This window comes from Callorhinchus milii, unplaced genomic scaffold (assembly GCF_018977255.1).
Source record: "Callorhinchus milii isolate IMCB2004 unplaced genomic scaffold, IMCB_Cmil_1.0 Scaffold1, whole genome shotgun sequence".
In the NCBI taxonomy this organism is placed as follows: domain Eukaryota; kingdom Metazoa; phylum Chordata; class Chondrichthyes; order Chimaeriformes; family Callorhinchidae; genus Callorhinchus; species Callorhinchus milii.
Genome location: NW_024704742.1, coordinates 43,838,936 through 43,856,613, shown reverse-complemented (window position 1 = coordinate 43,856,613; position 17,678 = coordinate 43,838,936). Strand labels below are relative to the sequence as shown.

The following is a 17,678-nucleotide window of genomic DNA, read 5'->3' as shown; positions in this document are numbered from 1 at the left end:
ATTTGTTTACCTCTCTTCCATGTTCAAATGGAGTTTGACAGAACTGGCAATTACTGTATCAGACCGTCTGAGTATATAAAATCTCATCTTTGTGGCCTCTTAGAATGACAAGTTAGAAAATCCAAGATTGCGACAGACAAATACCAAATGACTTAACCTACTTACAGGGAAAAGTAAAGTGAGTCTTGTTGAAACATTGCTTTGGAAAGAAACATTTGCAGTATTTTAAAAAAAGACTCTCCATTCAAATCATATTCCTATAGAAATACCAGCCTTCAAAAGTGACTAAAATATAAAACAAGGTGATATTTATTGGCTCAGGTTCCAAATTTCATAAGCAAAAGCTGAAGTCCATCAGATCTCATGGAGGACATGAAGGAGTCACAGCTAAGTTCTCCATAGTTACTCTGGGTGTTTTAAAATTATCTGCATTTAAATAATCCAATACAACTGCATTTCTAACCCTGGGTTACACAGGTTTGCAGTCAATACAGAATGACATAGAATAGTGAGAGGCTAAACACAAATGCCTCTTTCAGAGATTGTTCTGGGAGGGGGGACACTGCTACGTGCAATTGGCTGCCGCGTTTCGTTCACAAAATACACAGTCACTTCGCTTTATCAAATACAAGGATTATTATTATAGATCGTTCAATGGTTAACACATTTGTTTTGATAATTCTTTGCAGTTCTTTTGTTGCAAACACCAAGAGGTAGTTTCAACTCAAAGTGACTGGTCATCAGATACTGGACAGTCTCCTCTCTGGGTTGTTGTTATTTCTTTTTCTTTGGTTTTCCTTTTGATTTTCCAGGTGCCCACTTGACCTTTTTCTTTTTTCTTGCTCTCTTTGCTTGTGTCTGCCTTTGAAATTTGGTTGCGACAGGTTCCTTATCCATCTCTGATATTTTACGTTTACCCGATTTCAATTTTTTCCTGCACAAAAATATTTAAAAAATAAACCTTTAGATGTTTTAATAAGATACACAAATGTTCAATTGCACAGGGCAATGCTGCAGAATGCAGGATTTCCAACATGCTGTGCCACAAAGCAACAGGACACAGGTTTGAAGCTCCCACTGTGAGGCATTGCAGAGCACAGACAGTGTGTAAAGGAAAGGCAGATGGGTCACCCTGCACAACTGACACAGACCGAAGGATGCCTCAGTTTAATGTAGATAATAATAGAATGCTGTAAGAAATGCCACAATTAAGTGTGAATAGGCAAAAAAAAAATGCAAAAACCTCAGCAGGGAATTCTGACATGTTTAGAAATGGTGAGAGTTATGTTTAAACACAAGTGCAATACGGAATAGAACCAAATAAGAATTTTAGCAGGGGACAGGACAGGCAATTATCAGTGAATTGAGAAAAAGAACAAAAGAGCTAAAAAAAAAAAACAGAAACAAAAGGACGGTGGGGCGGGGTGGTTTAAGAGAATAAATGTCCTTACACTGCTATGAAGAACCAATCTCAATAGACAGGGTACCATTCTTTCCCCATTTTGACTGAGCCCTGTTCATTCACACAAGGAAATTGAAACAACCCAGGAATAAAATTAAGGAACTGGGAAAGCTTAGAAAATAATATCCTGAGTCAACATCCAATGGACATTCCTCTTGGATAACCTGGGTTATAAAATGGTTTAACTCACATGGTGGTTCTATTCTCGGAAACCGGACACTCTCTGCGTTTGTGCTCAGTGCTGCCACAGGTAAAGCAACCATGTCCAACCTTCCCACAAGGGTGTTCCTGAAGTGCACATCGTCCACAGCTGTCACAGTGAACCCAAGCTGCAAAATATCACAATCATTTCTAATTTAGTTTTTAGTTCTCAAACATTGACCTCACTGCCCACAGTACAAAGGAGAGACACGACGTTTCAGCTCTAAAAATCTGTGGTCACCAATTCCATTAGTAAGCTGACATAGATACAAAAAACAAGGTTATTATGCTCATAGCTTTCAACAGATCTACAACTGCAGGCAAAATATTAACCCTTGGGATGGTACCAGGTCTATAGAATGTGGGGCTTTCATAAGCCAACCAGTTCAATAAGTTTCAAGGGCCTCACTGAATAAAAAAAATACCATTACAATAATATTCTGCTCAAACACAAGGACAACTTTATTGCTGCAATATTAACTACTAAAAGAACTGATAACAAATTTATTTTTCATAAACCTGTGTTTGTCCTGTTTAGTCTCCTCTTGTTTCCCATTCCGTCTTCCATTTCATATTGTTTATTTAATTTACTTCTACCCTTTTACACTGGCGTTAAAATCTTTCAAGCCAGTTTCATGCCAATGTAATACTGAAGGACAGAAGATGGTCAAATCATAATAATAATCCTTGCATTTGATATAGCATCTTATCACTTCTTCTAGACGTCTCAAAGCGCTTCACAGAATATACTGTAAAGTGAATTAACTGTATATTTGTGGGCGAATTAAGGAGGCCAATTGCGCACAGCAATGTCCCACAAACAGTCATGGATTGAGTGACCAATTTTTTTTTGTGAAGGGATTATTACCCCCGCAAAAGCAATCTGCCAATCGACTAACAACCTAGTTCCTACTTACTGCTAGGTAAAAAAGGCTTGTGGAGTAAGAAAACTTGCCCAATGTTTCGCCCTGCCGGGATTCAAATCCAGGTCCTCTCGCTTGTGAGGCGAGGGCTCTAACCACTGAGTTACAGGACTCTGTAGACACTGATGTGAAATAACACACAAAGCAGGAGGTTGGAGCCATAAAAGTAAACTCATCAGCGGACTCGCACAGCCATCATGGATGACCCAGTTACCTTGTCTCCTTGACTGCGGTACTGAGTTATCTCAGATTTGTTTTGCATGTATCGAAATATGAACATGCTCAACATTAAAATGTTTATCATAGTAAGTATTGTTTTTGCAAAACAGGATGACGCAGGGACACAAAAACAGTGAAATCCTTCTTATAGTGCGATCATTGGTGTCCCAAAAAAATCCCAACCCACTTTACAACAGGGCCCCATCACCAGTCAGCACTTACCCATTCGTTGCACATGTGTGCAGACAGATGGACAATTCCATCAGCACTGACCAGCTGTAAGCAGCCAAAATGTTCAACTTCCAGGCCATAAGGTTGCCATTGACATCACTTATTTCAAAGCACATTTTATAACAAGATTATTTCTACTGTACCATATCCCTCTCCAAAATATTTTAAAGTTGGCAATGACGCAGATTTAATTTTGAAACCAAATTAAATAGTCGAAAAATGTTTGCCTTCAAAGCAAGGAAGTCTTGATATTTCCAGCGCATTAGGACACCTGCCTGAAGTGAAAGGTGCTTTAAAAATGTAAATTTGTTGTCTTATTTATAAAGGAAAGTGCAAGGGTATTAAAGTGAAGATACAGAAAAGTGGACTTGTCACGCAGCATGCTGATGGTGTCGTCACTTTTTTGGAGTGAGGTTTTGCAATAAAATAAGATACACTATAATTGGTTAATGAGTTACTCACATGGTTTCACACACTTGTTGCAGATTTGACAGTGTTTCCATGCTCTCCCATCCTAATAGAGAAATGAAATACACACCATCAATGTAAAGTTTTAGGAAGAATAAAATGGCATGAAAGATTCAGGATGAGGCTTGAACCCAAAACCTTTCAACCCAGAGGCATGATGAGTGTGAGCAATTGAGCCAAGCTAACAATACAATACTTGGGATTTATTACCAAATATAATGTTCTTTGTAATCAACAACAAATTCCTCCCTTAGACAGTGCTGAATAAACCAAGCTTACTTTGGATGTGCAGGCTTGGCAGCTCTCACAGTGTTTGTTTTCTGAGGATATATATCGCTGACACAATGAACAGAACCTGAGGGAAGAACAACAGAAATTGTATATTACAACTTAAAACCAAAAGACACCTAGAACCGCACACACTAGAGTCTAAATATGTGGCAATTTGTAATTTCTTAACACGTAATCTTAACAATAATCCTTGCATTTGATATAACACTATCATGTTGAAATGTTTCAAAGTGCTCACCGGGTGCTTTACTGCAAAGTGCAGTGGAGTAACTATATTTACAGGTGAACGTAGCAGCCAATTTACACAGGGCAGTGTTTCCAACAACAGCCATGACCATTTTATTTTATCTGAAACATTGTTGGCCATGACAATTAGGAGGAATGACCTACTATTTTCGAATAGCGCCACAGGATCTTTAAAAAAACACCTGAACATGGGACCTCAGAACAACATCTAATCAAAAAGATGGCATCTTCATCAGTGCATCTTTCCCCCAGCACTGCACTGGAGAGTCAGTCTTGACTTTAAGCTCAGTCACAATTTGGGTCTTGAACCTACAAACTTCTGATTCAACAAAGAGAGAGTGCTATCACATGAGACAAGCTGATACGTTCATTTTAATTTTCAAAATTGCTAAAAGTTTTTTCAGTCTCAGTTTAGAAATCTAAACTTTAGTGATGTTTGTGCAACAGATCTGGGATTTACCTGTATCCTTCTTCAGCTGGAAGAACAACATCTTTGGGAGGAAGATTAGTAAATATTCGCACAGGAGACTGTTTCCGACCACTGTGTCCATGCTTGTATAATGCGTGGTTATCATAATCTACCTACAAAAGAAAATAAATAACAACATAATGACTGAAATCCTTGACTGAATTACACAACCTCAGAGAATCTACTTTTTCCCCATAGTTTTAAGTCAATTGATTGTTCTAACTCAGTTTTTCCCACGAGATATGCTCTGGGAGACTTCTACACTGGTTACTGATGAATTCTATCGGAAATGCCTGAAGCAGCCATTCTCAATACCACCAACAACAACTTGTATTTACCTAGCACCCCTCACGCAGGTTAGTGCTCCAGAACTGTTAACAGTGGCGGAGCACGACACAGAGCTGGGGGCAAGTGACCATAGGCATGGTCAAAGAGGAAGGTCTTCAGGAGCGATCTGAAGATGGGGAAGTAAGGGGCAAGGCGAAGGGATAGAGGAAGAGTTTCAAGGGGTAGTGGCTGAAAACATGGCCACCAAATGATGGAACAGATGGAACAGGAGGCCAGAGTCAGTCAAGCGAGGCAGTGGGTAGTGGGTTGGGGAATAAGAAGGTCAGAGGGGTCGGGAGGTGCCAGGCAATGAAGGGATTTGAACACAAGTTTGAGGATCTTGAAATCGATCTGTTCAGTGATAGGGAGCCAGTGCAGCCTGGCTAGGACTGGTGTGATGAGGTTACGGTGAGTATGCAAGTGGCGGATCAGCTGGATGCTGTGCATGGTGGAGCTGGGAAGACCGGGGAGGAGAGCATTTGAATAGTCGAGGCGGGAGGTGACGAAAGCATGGAGTAGTAGATTTGTGTGTCATCTGCATACATGTAGAAGCTTACCTCGTGTCTGCAGATGACATTGCCCAGAGGGAGCAGCAACAACAACAACAAAATTACATTTGTAAAGTGCCTTTCACGTCGGGAGGACATCCCAAGACGCTGGACAGACAGAGTTACGGCCTGAGCTGAGTGTCGGGGTGGAGGAGGAGAGAGGGCAAGGGGGGAAGCAGGGAGATTGAAAGCATGGTCAAAGAGGAGGGTCATCAGGTGGGTCTTGAAGGTGGCGAGGGAGGCGGCGAGATGGAGGGACTGCGGGATGGAGTTCCAGAGGGTTGGGGCAGAGTGGCGGAAGGCCTGCCCACCGATAGTGGGGCGAGCAAGGCGGGGGACATGAAGCAGGCCAGAGCCCACTGAGCAGAGTGAGCGAACAGGGTGGTAGGGGGTTAGGAGGTCAAAGAGGTAGTAGAGAGCAAGACCATGGAGGGTTTTGAAGGTGAGGACCAGAATCTTGAACTGTATCCTCTGGTGGGGAGTTAGTGGAGTTGGGCAAGGATGGGGGTGATTGGGTCGCGGAGCCTGGTGGAGAGAACACAGGCTGCAGAGTTCTGGATGATCTGCAGCCTGTGGAGGGAGGAGTTGGGGAGGCTGACGAGCAAGGAGTTTGCATAGTCGAGCCTCAATGTAATGAAGGCATGTATGAGGATTTTGGTGGGCTGCGGTGTGAGACAGTGTCGGAGGTGGGGGAAGGCAGAGCGGGTCATGGCGCAGATGTGGGGTAGAAAGGATAGTTGAGGGTCAAATGAGACCCAAGGTTCCGGAGTGGCTTAGGAAGGTGGAGTGTGCGACCATGGATGGGGATGCTGTCAGCACCTGAGGTGTGAAGGTGCTGACAGGAGCCAATCAGGAGACCCTCGGTCTTGTTGACGTTCAACGGAAGAAAATTAGCTCTCATCCAGGACTTGATGTCTGACAGACATTCTGACAGCACAGCAGTGGTCCTGGAGTCAAGGGTGGAGGCAGAGAGGTAGAGTTGAGTGTCATCCGCATACATGTGGAAGTTGACCCCATGTCTGCGGATGATGTCACCAAGAGGGAGCATATAGATGTTGAAGAGGAGGGGACCAAGGACAGAGCCCTGAGGAATGCTGCACGAGACAGTCCGGGGGCGAGAGGAGAAGCCGTTTGAGGAGATGAAGTGCAGGCTGTATGAGAGGTACGATCTGAACCAATCAAGGACAGCGCTGTGGAGGTTGAGATGAGAGGCAGTGGATGAGGATAGAGTGGTCGACGGTGTTGAAAGCAGCAGAGAGGTCAAGGAGGACGAGGAGGCAGAGGGAGCCCTGGTTGCTGATGGACAGAATGTAATTTGTCACTTTGACCAGAGCTGTTTCTGTGCTGTGGACTCCACGGAAGCCTAATTGGAGGGTTCGAGAAGGGAGTGGCGGGAAAGGAAGGAGCGAAGCTGAGAAGTAACAACTCGTTCCAGGACCTTGGAGAAGAGAGGTTGGAGATGGGACAGTAGTTTGGGAGTAGAGAAGGATCCAGGAAGGGTTTTTAAGGATAGGAATGATGACAGCGTTTGGGAACAGTACCAGAGGACAGGGAGAGGTTAATGATGTTAGTGAGCAGAGGGGCGAGGAGGTGGAGCTGCGTAGTAAGGAGGGGGGTAGGGATGGGGTTGAGGGAGCAGGTGGTGGGTTTCATACGGGTTATGGTGGTGATGAGAGACGAGGGAGAGATGGGTTCAAGGGTGTGGAGGGAGGGGTGGTAGGGGCTGGGATGGGAGGAGGAAATGGGGAGGGGCTAGGGGTTGCAGTAGCAGAGGCAGCTGAGCGGATTCCCTCGACTTTGGATTCGAGGAAGTCCAGCATCGCCTCGCAGTTAGCATTTGAGGTGAGGATGGGTGAGGCGTGAGAGGGCGGGCGGAGGAGTCGGTTGGTGATGGAGAAGAGGAGCCTGGAGTTGACCTTAGCCTCCAAGATTGTCTTCGAGTAGAACAATGATTTAGCAGAGGCAAGGGTGGAGCGGTAGGGTTTGACATGGTCCAGCTAAATCTGCTGGTGGACAATTAGATTTGATTTAAGCCAGGTACGCTCAGCGGAACGCACCTGGGCTTTAAGGGAACGGAGATGGCTGGTGTATCAAGGTGATTTGCATGAGTAGGAGACAGTTCGGGAAGAGAGGGGAGCGAGGGAATCGAGAGTAGAGGAGAGGGAGCTGTGGAGAAGGGTGATGGAGGAGGATAGGTCATTGCAGGAGGAAGCCCAGAGGGGAATGAGTTCAGATGACTCCAAGGCAGCCGAGAGGTGGAGGGTGGGGGGTGGGGGGAGAGATTTTTCCAGGGGCAGTATGAGATGGAGGTGGATTGGGAAGTGGTGGGGAGAAGGATTGAGGAGTTAAGGGAGATGAAGTGATGGTCCGAGATCGCTTTGTCGATGATGGTGAGGCCCCTAGTGATCACCAGGTTGAGGGGGTGACTGTGGAAGTGGGTGGCAGAGTGGATATGGAGGGAGAGAGCATATAGATGAGAAAGTGGATGGAGCCCTGGGGTACACGACAGGTAATCGGGTGGGAAGAGAAACCATTTGAGGAGATAAAGAAGGCGGTTTGTTAGGTAGGACTCGAATTAGGATAGTACGGTCCCACTGAGATGTATGAGGGAGGAGAGCTGGTGGATGAGGATGGTGTGGTCGAATGTGTCGAAAGCAGTGGAGAGATCCAGGAGGACAAAGGCAGATGGAGCCCTGTTCACAGATAGCGAGGGCGTCGTTTATGACCTTGACAAGCACCATCTCTGTGCTGTGGGCAGGGCGGAAACCAGACTGGAGGGGCTCGAGGAGGGAGTGGAGGGAGAGGTGAGAGCAAAGCTGGTTAACGACAATACATTCCAGAGCTTGGCAAGGAGGGCAGGTTGGAGATGGGACGATAATTTGTGAGATTGGAGGGGTCAAACGTGGGTTTTTTGAGCAGGGGAGTGATGACAGTGGTTTTAAGGGGGAGAGGAACAGAATCTGAAGAGAGGTCCATTGTGTCAGCCAGCAGGAGGGAGAGGAGAGGGAGGAGATCGAGGCAGCAAGTGGTGGGCTTCATTCTGGGACATGGTGATTGAGAGGGATGGGGGCGTAATCGGGGCGAAAGAGTGAAGGGAAGGGGGAGCAGTAGCGGCCGTGGTGGAAGGAGGGGTTACTGTAGACTGTCTGGGGGGTGCGGAAGGGGACGTAGAGGAGAAGGATGATGGTGAAGAACAGTGCCTTTGGGTTGTTTACATCATGATGAACACACTGAATGGGGTGGACATCCTTGTCTTATCCCTCTTTTGAGAGGGATAGGCTTAGTGAGTCTGCTATCAATCCCCACAAAGACCTTGGAAGTGGAGTATGCATTCTGAATAAAATTTTAGATTTAATCACCTACTTTCATAGCTTCCAGCTGCTTCATGAGGCACTGAGTGAAAAAGCCTTATGGAAACAACAATTTAAAACATAAAACTCTACTTGGTCCAATGATCTGTAAAATATAGCAAGCAAATCCAAAAATTGAAAGCCTTTTTTGAAAAAAGTGTGAAGCACTTTAATTCACAGACTATACTGTAAAGTGAATTAATTGTATACTTGTGGGCGAAAGTAGCTTTCTGTGGGTGAAAGATAATTTCCTGAAGATAACTAATCGCAATTGGCTGCCACGTTCGCCCACAAATATACAGTCAATTCACTTTACAGTGTGTTTTGTGAAGCGCTTTGGGATGTCCTCCCGACGTGAAAAGCGCTATATCAAATGCAAGGATTATTATTATTATTATTATTCTGTGAAGCGCTTTGGGACGTCTAGAAGACGTGAAAAGCGCTATATCAAATGCAAGGATTATTATTATTATTAATCTCCAGGAAATGTTGCCCTATTCTTTTGGAAAATCTAGCTTGGTTGTCAGTGGCTTGCCAACATCCCATTTGCTGTTCTTAAAAAGTTACAGATGTGTTTAGACCTAGAATCACAGAATGTTAGAGCAACGAAACAGCCCATTCTGACCATTAAGTCATCAAGCCAGCATTTTTCTCTTTGTGAGCCGCTGAAATCTAAGGCCACTCTTTGGCTCGCTCCCTGATCCTTTTAACACTCCGCTCTTTTAAAGCTCAAAGAATTCCATCTCGGCTAATACACTACTTGGCTATCTTCAGACTATATATTTGCAACTGGATGTCTCCATCCACTCATTCCAGCTCAGTGACAATTTGGAACAGATTCAGTCAAGTTGGATTCTGTATGACCGACTGAGGCAAATTCTCACAGGGTTTAAATCAAGAGCTGATTATAGGAAAATAGCAACCATTTCAGGAGACAATGGATCATTGATCCCATCTCGCTCATCTCCAGATTGAAACAATCAGCAAAACAGGCTCTTTGCAAAGAGTTTGACACAAAGACACAATTCCCCTCACCTGATAATCCAGCAGAGCGAATGTTGGGAAACACTGTAGAATGCGGGGTTCAAAGAAGTATGGAAATATCCAGAACATGGGCAGTTCTTCATTGTGAGCTGATGGGGAGGGGTGGGGGAACAGGACAAAAAAAAGCATGAATGAAAGATGTACTTTTAGAACAACAATGTTAACAACATTAAACCTGGTCCTCACACAGATCAAATAATATCAGGGTCATTGCCCAATTAGTTCATCAAAGGAGGGAAAGTTTTGCAACTTTTTTTCCCTGCCATCCTTTCCCACGGACTGTAAAACAAAACTCCAGGAAATCTATCGTGGCATGCCCACATTTGTGCTGTTAGCCTGGCTCCCTATTGATGGCATTCTCTTAATAATAATAATCCTTGCATTTGACATAGCACTTTTTATTATTATCAGCCATGTGGAGTAAGGAAATTTGCCTACTACTTGCCCAGAGAAAGGTAGTGCAGGTAATCATTTAGTTCCAGGAAGAATTCAGAGTAACTTTGTTGATACTTATCACTGTTCTCATTTACCTGCAGGTTATTACGCTGTGCAAGTGTGAACAATTTATGAGTGATCACCAGTTTTGAAACCTTTTTTTAAATGAATTTTAAATAAAGTCATGTGTCACACAGTGTTAAAAATGACCCAGACTATCTGCTCCTGTCACAACTGTCCTCAGTGTCTCGAGAAACAGGAAAAAGACCTCCTTGTTCCCTAAATTGTTGTGTAGTGACTTGTCAAAACACCCATGCACCAGTTGGTGAAGGGATCAAATGTGATACTAACGATCCCTCAGTCAAGCAGCTTGTTCCATCTCACTGCCATGAGGTAATGTGCAATGGGCACCTGGGCCAAAGCTCTCTATCACCTGCGGGGAAGAAAAATCACTGTAGGCTTTATTTTGCCTTTAGTTTTAACATAAAGGCAGTGGCAACACAGCTGCAAGAAAGGCTAAATAAATCCAATCCAAGAAGAAGTTGCAATGAGAGGGAGGTTGACACTGCATTTGTTCACTGTAATGCAGACTTGCCTAGAGTAGAGCCCACTATAGAGAGCTGATTCAGCCCTGCTCCCCTTTTCCCAGTCATTTCACCTTTGAGTCAGAGAGACACATGCATACCTGTTCTTTCTATTCCCCCCCCCACCCATTCAACCCCAAACTAGGAAAATCATAAGTTGATCATGAAAAGAGAACTGATGACATAAAACTGAAAAAATAACTGCCAGAGACAGGGTCTTAAAAAAAGTCAAGAGATAACAAAAACCGTGAATGTCCCAGTGAGAGGGAGGAAAATATCACTGGCAATATTTGTAGGTAGAATGGTCGCTATCATCTTCTCCAGAACAAAGTATAAAAACAATTGGTTCATAAATCTTTTCTCCACATGTCACACACAAACACTGTACCTTGATCACATGAAGTTTTCCACAGGCGGACCACCTTTTTGAAGCTGTGAGCTAAAGCCTCCACCATACCTCCAAAAGGTGGGTCAGTCACCATTATAACAGACTCTCCATTAGGTTGGCACAAGAATCTTTGACAAGCTTCAGAGGCAAACTATTAAAAAAAGTAAATAAAATCAGTGCTGGCTTCACACTCACAGTTTCAAAAATTAAAGTATTGGCAAAGTAAATGGGGAATGAATCATTGCATAGAAGGATCCAAACGAGAGGAAACTGTCAAACTAAGGACCAAGTCTATTAAAGAGTTGAGAATTGAAAACATTTCCTCACACATTTGTGAGAGTGGAATGCATTGCCTCAGAAAGCTGCATCTGCAGAACCAATTGAGATGTTTAAAAAAGTAGTGAGATAGATACTGGGGAAGAAATCTAGAAATATCCTGCAGACATTCAACATCAAGTTTACATATTAAGAATAAGCATTTGGGTATAAAGTACCAAGATCTGTGAGTGCAGGAAACTCTTGAAGGTGACAAGTATAACAGGTGGTACGTTTTTGTGCATAATTTATTCGAATATAAATGGCAAGATAACAGAACGGTGTGACAGGTCTGAGAAGGGGACTCTTGAGATTGACAGAACTGAAGAAATAAGAGAACTGTAAACCTTTGAAAATGAGAAAAGACAAGGAGAAAGTGGCACAAACAAGATCTTAAATTGGATTCCACGCCAAATGTAATGAATGTTGGCAGCTTTGATAGCAAAAGATAAACCATAAGATAGAACGTTAACAGGTACCGATGAGGTAACCAACACAGACTTTAATTTTCTTCTGCAGTATGTGCCCTTTTGTTTCTTTCACTTTTAAGCCAAGAGTCAAATAACCACATTGCTCATGAAATATCTTGTGCATCTTGCTGCCATAGGCAGTTTAGCTGGCTTTCAAGTGACCATTTACAGCAAAGAACTATAAGGTATTTTTTTCTGAAAAATTAAATCAATACATTGAACAATGCTACAGATAAATAATGTTGAAATCATATTTTAAAAACATGATAAATAATTGATTATTTCTTTGAAATTGAAAATAATCAAAATAGATTATAAAGTCCATATTAAAAAAAATCAATGAAGGAGGAGGATCGGGAACAGAGCACAAACTAACATTTTGAGAGTCAAATCCCCATCAACTAAATAATACTACTACTTATAATTGATCTAGCCCCTTTCACCCCAGGATGCTGTCTCAAAGTGCTTCATGGATTTTACTGTAAAGTGCAGCCCTTTGTATTTTTGTAGGCAAACGCAGCAGCCAATTTGCACACAGCAATGAAGATGCTCCATTATCGGTGCATTATTTATTGATTCTCTTCAATTGAGACTTTCAGCAGCTCTTGGATATTTTATCAGGAATGCTACTGCTCAGTAGATCCAGAGATTAAAAATAAATTTCTCTCTCTGCCTCCCATTAAAAGCTATGTTGGACAGGATCCCAGCAGAACTAATTAATGCTTTTGACAGCTGGGTCTGGGAATGAAACGTGTGGCATGTATAGTGAAGTGCTGGAAAGACCAGAAAGGTCTCAGATCTGATTCCTGTTCTACGTTAGGTAGGCTCATCAGGGTTTGGGTGAAAGGGAAGAAGAGGGAGTAGAGAAAGGGCTCAGAATAAGACAGGCAAAAAATCTTGCCAAAATTCTTCTTGATTGATATTCCCCAAAAAACTAGTTACTACATTTACAGTGAATCCGGCAAAGCGCTTTGAGACCTACTTCCGAAGCGAAAGACGCTATATCAAATGTATTACTATTCGAGAATCCCTGGTAAATTTACGTAAATATCAAGAAAGTGCAAAAGTAAACAGACTCTGCTCAGCAATTTGTATCTAAAGGGATTCAGGTGGATTTTAGACTTGTTTTGTCAGCTGCACATTAAATTGGTGCTATTTAATGCTACATGGACACATTTTTGGGGATATGGAAAAATGGGATTAAAATCTGCCATAATCTAACATTGAAATAGTCTTAATGGCCAACTGCTCATTCCCCATTCTCTGTCCCCCCAGAGGAGCGGAGCGGAGCCCTCAACCATTATTACCCCTACTCTAGGCAGATTTCTCCCCGCATCCCTCCCTTTGTTCTTATGATGAAAAGGTGAAAGAGCCCCTGTAATATTTGTTGGCAAGGCTCATCGTTCTGCCTGGAATGGCAGCAATGCAGCTGATTGAGAACTGTCATGCTTGTGATCTCCTCCCTTCCTGATCTAAGTTGTGAGACGATAGCAAATCGTTCTGGATTTCACAGGTACCAGTATGATCTCTTCTCCATTCTACTTTAAGTTCCTTTATTAATTCTGCTGATTTCCACAATACTTACTGCCTGTTTTTGGTAATGACAGGGTTGTATAACTGAAATTGCATTTTGTTGCAGTGAAGGAATGTGTCAAGTTTATGCTGTGGGAGAAACATTATATAATGCAATAAAAATGCATTCTGACATTGTGTATGGCTGGTCTTACCTTTCCCCCAAAGAAATAATGATTAAACATGTTATAGTGACAGAATTCCTCCTGTGAATAAAACTGGGAGTACCTATGAGAAACGAAGAAAAGCAAGTTAAAAGTTTATTTTATTATCCTAAGTGCTGTCACAAAATCAGATACATTGGGTGAAGGATCAAAAAATAAAGCTTTAGCAGCTATTAAAAAGGAATGTTTAGTTTTGGGAGGATGAACATTCCTGTTCATCACAGCGATGAGATATGGAGCATCTTCAACTTAACAGTAACTTGCACTTATAATGTCATACTCAAGCTGTAAAGTGCGCTGGTCCAGCTGCATCTAGAGTATTGCATACAGTTCTAATCATGGTGACATAAGAGGGCTACCCTGGCCCTAAAGAGAATGCAGAGGAGATGAACGAGGATGATCCTCAATGTAAGAGGAATGAGCCATGATTAGACAAGTTAGGGCTCTTCAATCTTGAGAGAAGATAGCTCAAATGGGAGCTTAGAGCCATGTATAAAACTTGTAAACCTACATAGATCCTTTTGGATGCAACAAGGTAGTGAATAAGACAACATAGGTTTAGAATTGCAAAGGGCAATTTCAGGACAGATACTAGGAAGTTTCTCTTTAACCCAAGGGTAATTAACAACTGGAACAGGTTTCCAGGAAGAGTGGTGGAGGCCAGGACATAATGCTGTGATGGGAGAAAGGTAGGGTGTGTCGTGTGGAGGGAATGAGATCAGATGGGCCAAAGGACTTTCTTCATCCAAACCAATTTAGTGATCTTGTGATTTAGTGCCTTTCAACATCTAACACCAATTGGAATCACTAAGGGTAGAAAGCAAAGGATGTTTGAGGTGGTTGACCAACATCTAGGTCAAATCGATATTGTCCTGAATGTAAGGAGACACCCCACCCTCATTTTCATAGTTATATCTGAGTTTTGAAAAAGTGTAGTACAGTGATTAGACCAGTCAAAAACATTACATTTCACATAATTTTAGAACATCACAGTACATTAGAATTACTCTAATAACAGTGATAAACTGTTTTCCACATTTTAAACACTGACAAATCCATGATATCACATTGTTCCAGCTCTCCTCTCCAAATCTCTCTCTCCCCTCCTGCCAAGTCTCTCTGTACAACGCTTTGTCTCTCTCTCCCCTCCCCTCAGTCTATAACTTTATATTCCTTTCTGCCTCTGTACGACTCTCTTTCCCACTCTCACTCATGATCTAACTTCTAACTCACAACAGTTAATAAAAATTTACCTTGTGCTATTGGCACATAAAATCAAGTTTGTGCACGTGACCAAGAGAGGTTGGGAAATTGCATCTTAGCGACTAACCCACATGGGGGAAATCATGTCCCCAGGAACTTTGTGTATAATTTCACAATTTTCACGTGCACAAATGGAATTTTTGGAGGTATCTCACAGCCCTCGCGTTCATGGTTAGTCTACAAATGTGTCAAAATTAATATTTAAACTTAATTTAGATGGAGAGAGAAAAAAAAATCGCCGTTTTCACATCACAATAAGATAAAAGACAGGTGGAAAAACAGGATTTGGGGAGATAGTCCTAGAGAGAGAAGTAATATTGGATGACAGAAATGAGAAATGAGCAGTATACTTGAGTCAGAACAGTAGAATATATGATGGGCAGGAAAAATATCTTTGGAAGTTGAGTGCTTATTTGTGGTGATAGAATATGGAACATCTTCAACTCGGTGAAAGAACAGAGTTCCTATCTCTCAGGTTCAGGACAGAGTTAGGTTCACTACAGAGGCCGATACAAAGTAAAGCTCCTTCTTCCCGTGCTCTAACATTTGAGTCTATTTAACACAGATCACTAAAAATCGTGGTCTTTTTTAACTCCCAAAAGAACCCAAACCCACCAACTATAATACAGCCACAGTAAATAGGAAAAGTCATTCAGAATGGAGTGAAAGAGAAAAGTAATCTGCTTCCTCCTTTACAACATTCATTTCACTTTGCTATGCACATAGGAAAACATAAAACTTCATTGCCAAACCCTTCAGATAGGATTATTTGGATCACTCCATCCTTGATGGACCAAAGGGCAATGTTTTCCACAGAAAAATATTCAAACACATGCTTTTAAATATTTTAACATTGTCCTGCACGGATTTATTCAACAAATAGCAGCCGCAAAACAAAGCAACAGGGTCTAATGAAAGATCAGACCTTAAATAGTAGTCAGGCTGCGTTTAAAATTTTTCATGACACCTCTTTTCAAAAGACCTGCCCGCTATTAGTGTTTCTCTTGTTACCAATGGCAGAAAATACATGGTTTGTTTCTTCTGCCCGTGCACCTCAGAGACATGTTGAACGTTCAGAGGTTACGGCTGAACTAGACTGCAGTGTCTACAAGCAGGACGCAGCCAAGATGCAGCAGGATAATGGCACATCCCAACTGCATTCACAATCTGCACTTCGACAATGCTGCGCACTTCCTGCACTGCACTGGAACATCAGCCGAGGAGATGCGAGTCTGACTCAGAAGCAAAAGCGAGGTGAGAGGGGGTTAGGAAGGGGGAAAGATGCCCGAAAGCGCAGTCAAAAGCACATTTTGCGATTTGCCTTGAATGAGGGGAGGGAGGCAGAGGCGGTTGGAGGTCCAGAGAGCGAAGAAGAATTTCTCAAAGCCAATCGTGAGGCAGATAGAGCAGGAGACCTGAAACAGGCCAGTGCTCTCTTGAGCGAAGGTAGCTGAGCGAAGGTAAAAGCTGAGTCGGTGTGGTTGAAGGAGGTCACAGGGGTACAGTACAGGACAATACAACAGGTTTAAGCCCTACATCGGTACTTTGAACTGACAGTGTTACTCTAATGCAGTGCTAGGAGAGTCGTACATTGTTGGGATGCCATCCTTCATATGAGCTGATAAACTGAGATCCCATCTGTCTGTTTGCTGGGTATTAAAGATCCTTTGGCACCATTCGGAGAGAAGCGAGTTGCCCCACAGTGCCAAAAGAGCCAAGCTAACAATGCTTAAACAGAGCCAGGAATAAGTAAAACCTCGCTCCACATAGCACATCACTGCAGCACTGATTTTTTTCAAAGATGTGTGAAAATGTGTTTTACTTATTTTACTGCTCAGGCAAATAAAAACAATAGCCCATTCATCACAGCAGTTGGATGCTATAAATCCTTCAACCCATTCTCCTAGCTAGTACTTCTTTTTAATAAAAATAATCTACTGATAATATAAGGATTCACCTGGCAAAATAAAATCAATCTTTCTCCCTACACTAGTACTTTTTTTTGCATCGACTAGCAGACAGATGGGCCTGAGTTACAAGGTAACAAATAAGTTTTCCAAGTTGTTCAGCCACTGTCCTATACTTACACAGCTAAAGTGAAGCCTACAAAATGTGTCTGGGACCCGAGATTGAATTACCTCTTTAAACTTACCACTGAACATTTTATTAACATTTCCTTTACAACGTAAACATATTACATTTTGTGTTACTGCTGTTGTCCTTAGGGTAAGTAGGAGATGACAGCTTATGGCCACATGATTACAGACATTGACAACAGAATATTAATTATCAAAATCCATTTTATAATATTTCTACTAATAACTTTTTGTTTACATATTATAGGATATCAAATTTACCAAATATGGGTAGGTCTGTTCATTCGTCTAAGTATTAGACATTGCTCACTGAAGTATAAATAGGCTCTTTATTCATTTAATTTGAATTATGAATGTCAAAAATATTGTTACAATTAATTGCATTGGCACTTGACTATTCTATTAATTAATTGAAGCTCAGATACATTGGGATCATGGTCAGAATCAATGATTCAAAAATAAGACAACTGTTAGACGGTGTATGTGTGAAGTCAGGATCAGGTTACGTTGCCCCTTACAAACCTGCTTACACTAAATGTTAGGGATCACATGTCAATAATGGCCACTTGGGCAAGAAAGCCGACACCAGGCTATGATGGAGTTGCACTTTAG

The 17,678-nt window shown here is 42.3% G+C and overlaps 1 protein-coding gene across 1 annotated transcript in view; it reads right to left on the bottom strand.

The window, feature by feature from the left end:
* Window positions 1-291: 291 nt before the first annotated feature.
* The window catches only part of zcchc4 (zinc finger, CCHC domain containing 4), a 35,095-nt gene continuing 17,708 nt past the window's right edge, over window positions 292-17,678 (bottom strand). Inside the window, exons 6-13 of the mRNA XM_007889057.2 lie at window positions 13,699-13,771; window positions 11,187-11,337; window positions 9,771-9,868; window positions 4,502-4,623; window positions 3,784-3,859; window positions 3,499-3,550; window positions 1,653-1,791; window positions 292-934 (exon numbers count right to left, since the gene is read on the bottom strand). Of these exons, the coding sequence (XP_007887248.2) occupies window positions 775-934; window positions 1,653-1,791; window positions 3,499-3,550; window positions 3,784-3,859; window positions 4,502-4,623; window positions 9,771-9,868; window positions 11,187-11,337; window positions 13,699-13,771 (871 nt within the window). The 3' untranslated portion in view covers window positions 292-774. The remainder of the gene's footprint in view (window positions 935-1,652; window positions 1,792-3,498; window positions 3,551-3,783; window positions 3,860-4,501; window positions 4,624-9,770; window positions 9,869-11,186; window positions 11,338-13,698; window positions 13,772-17,678) is intronic.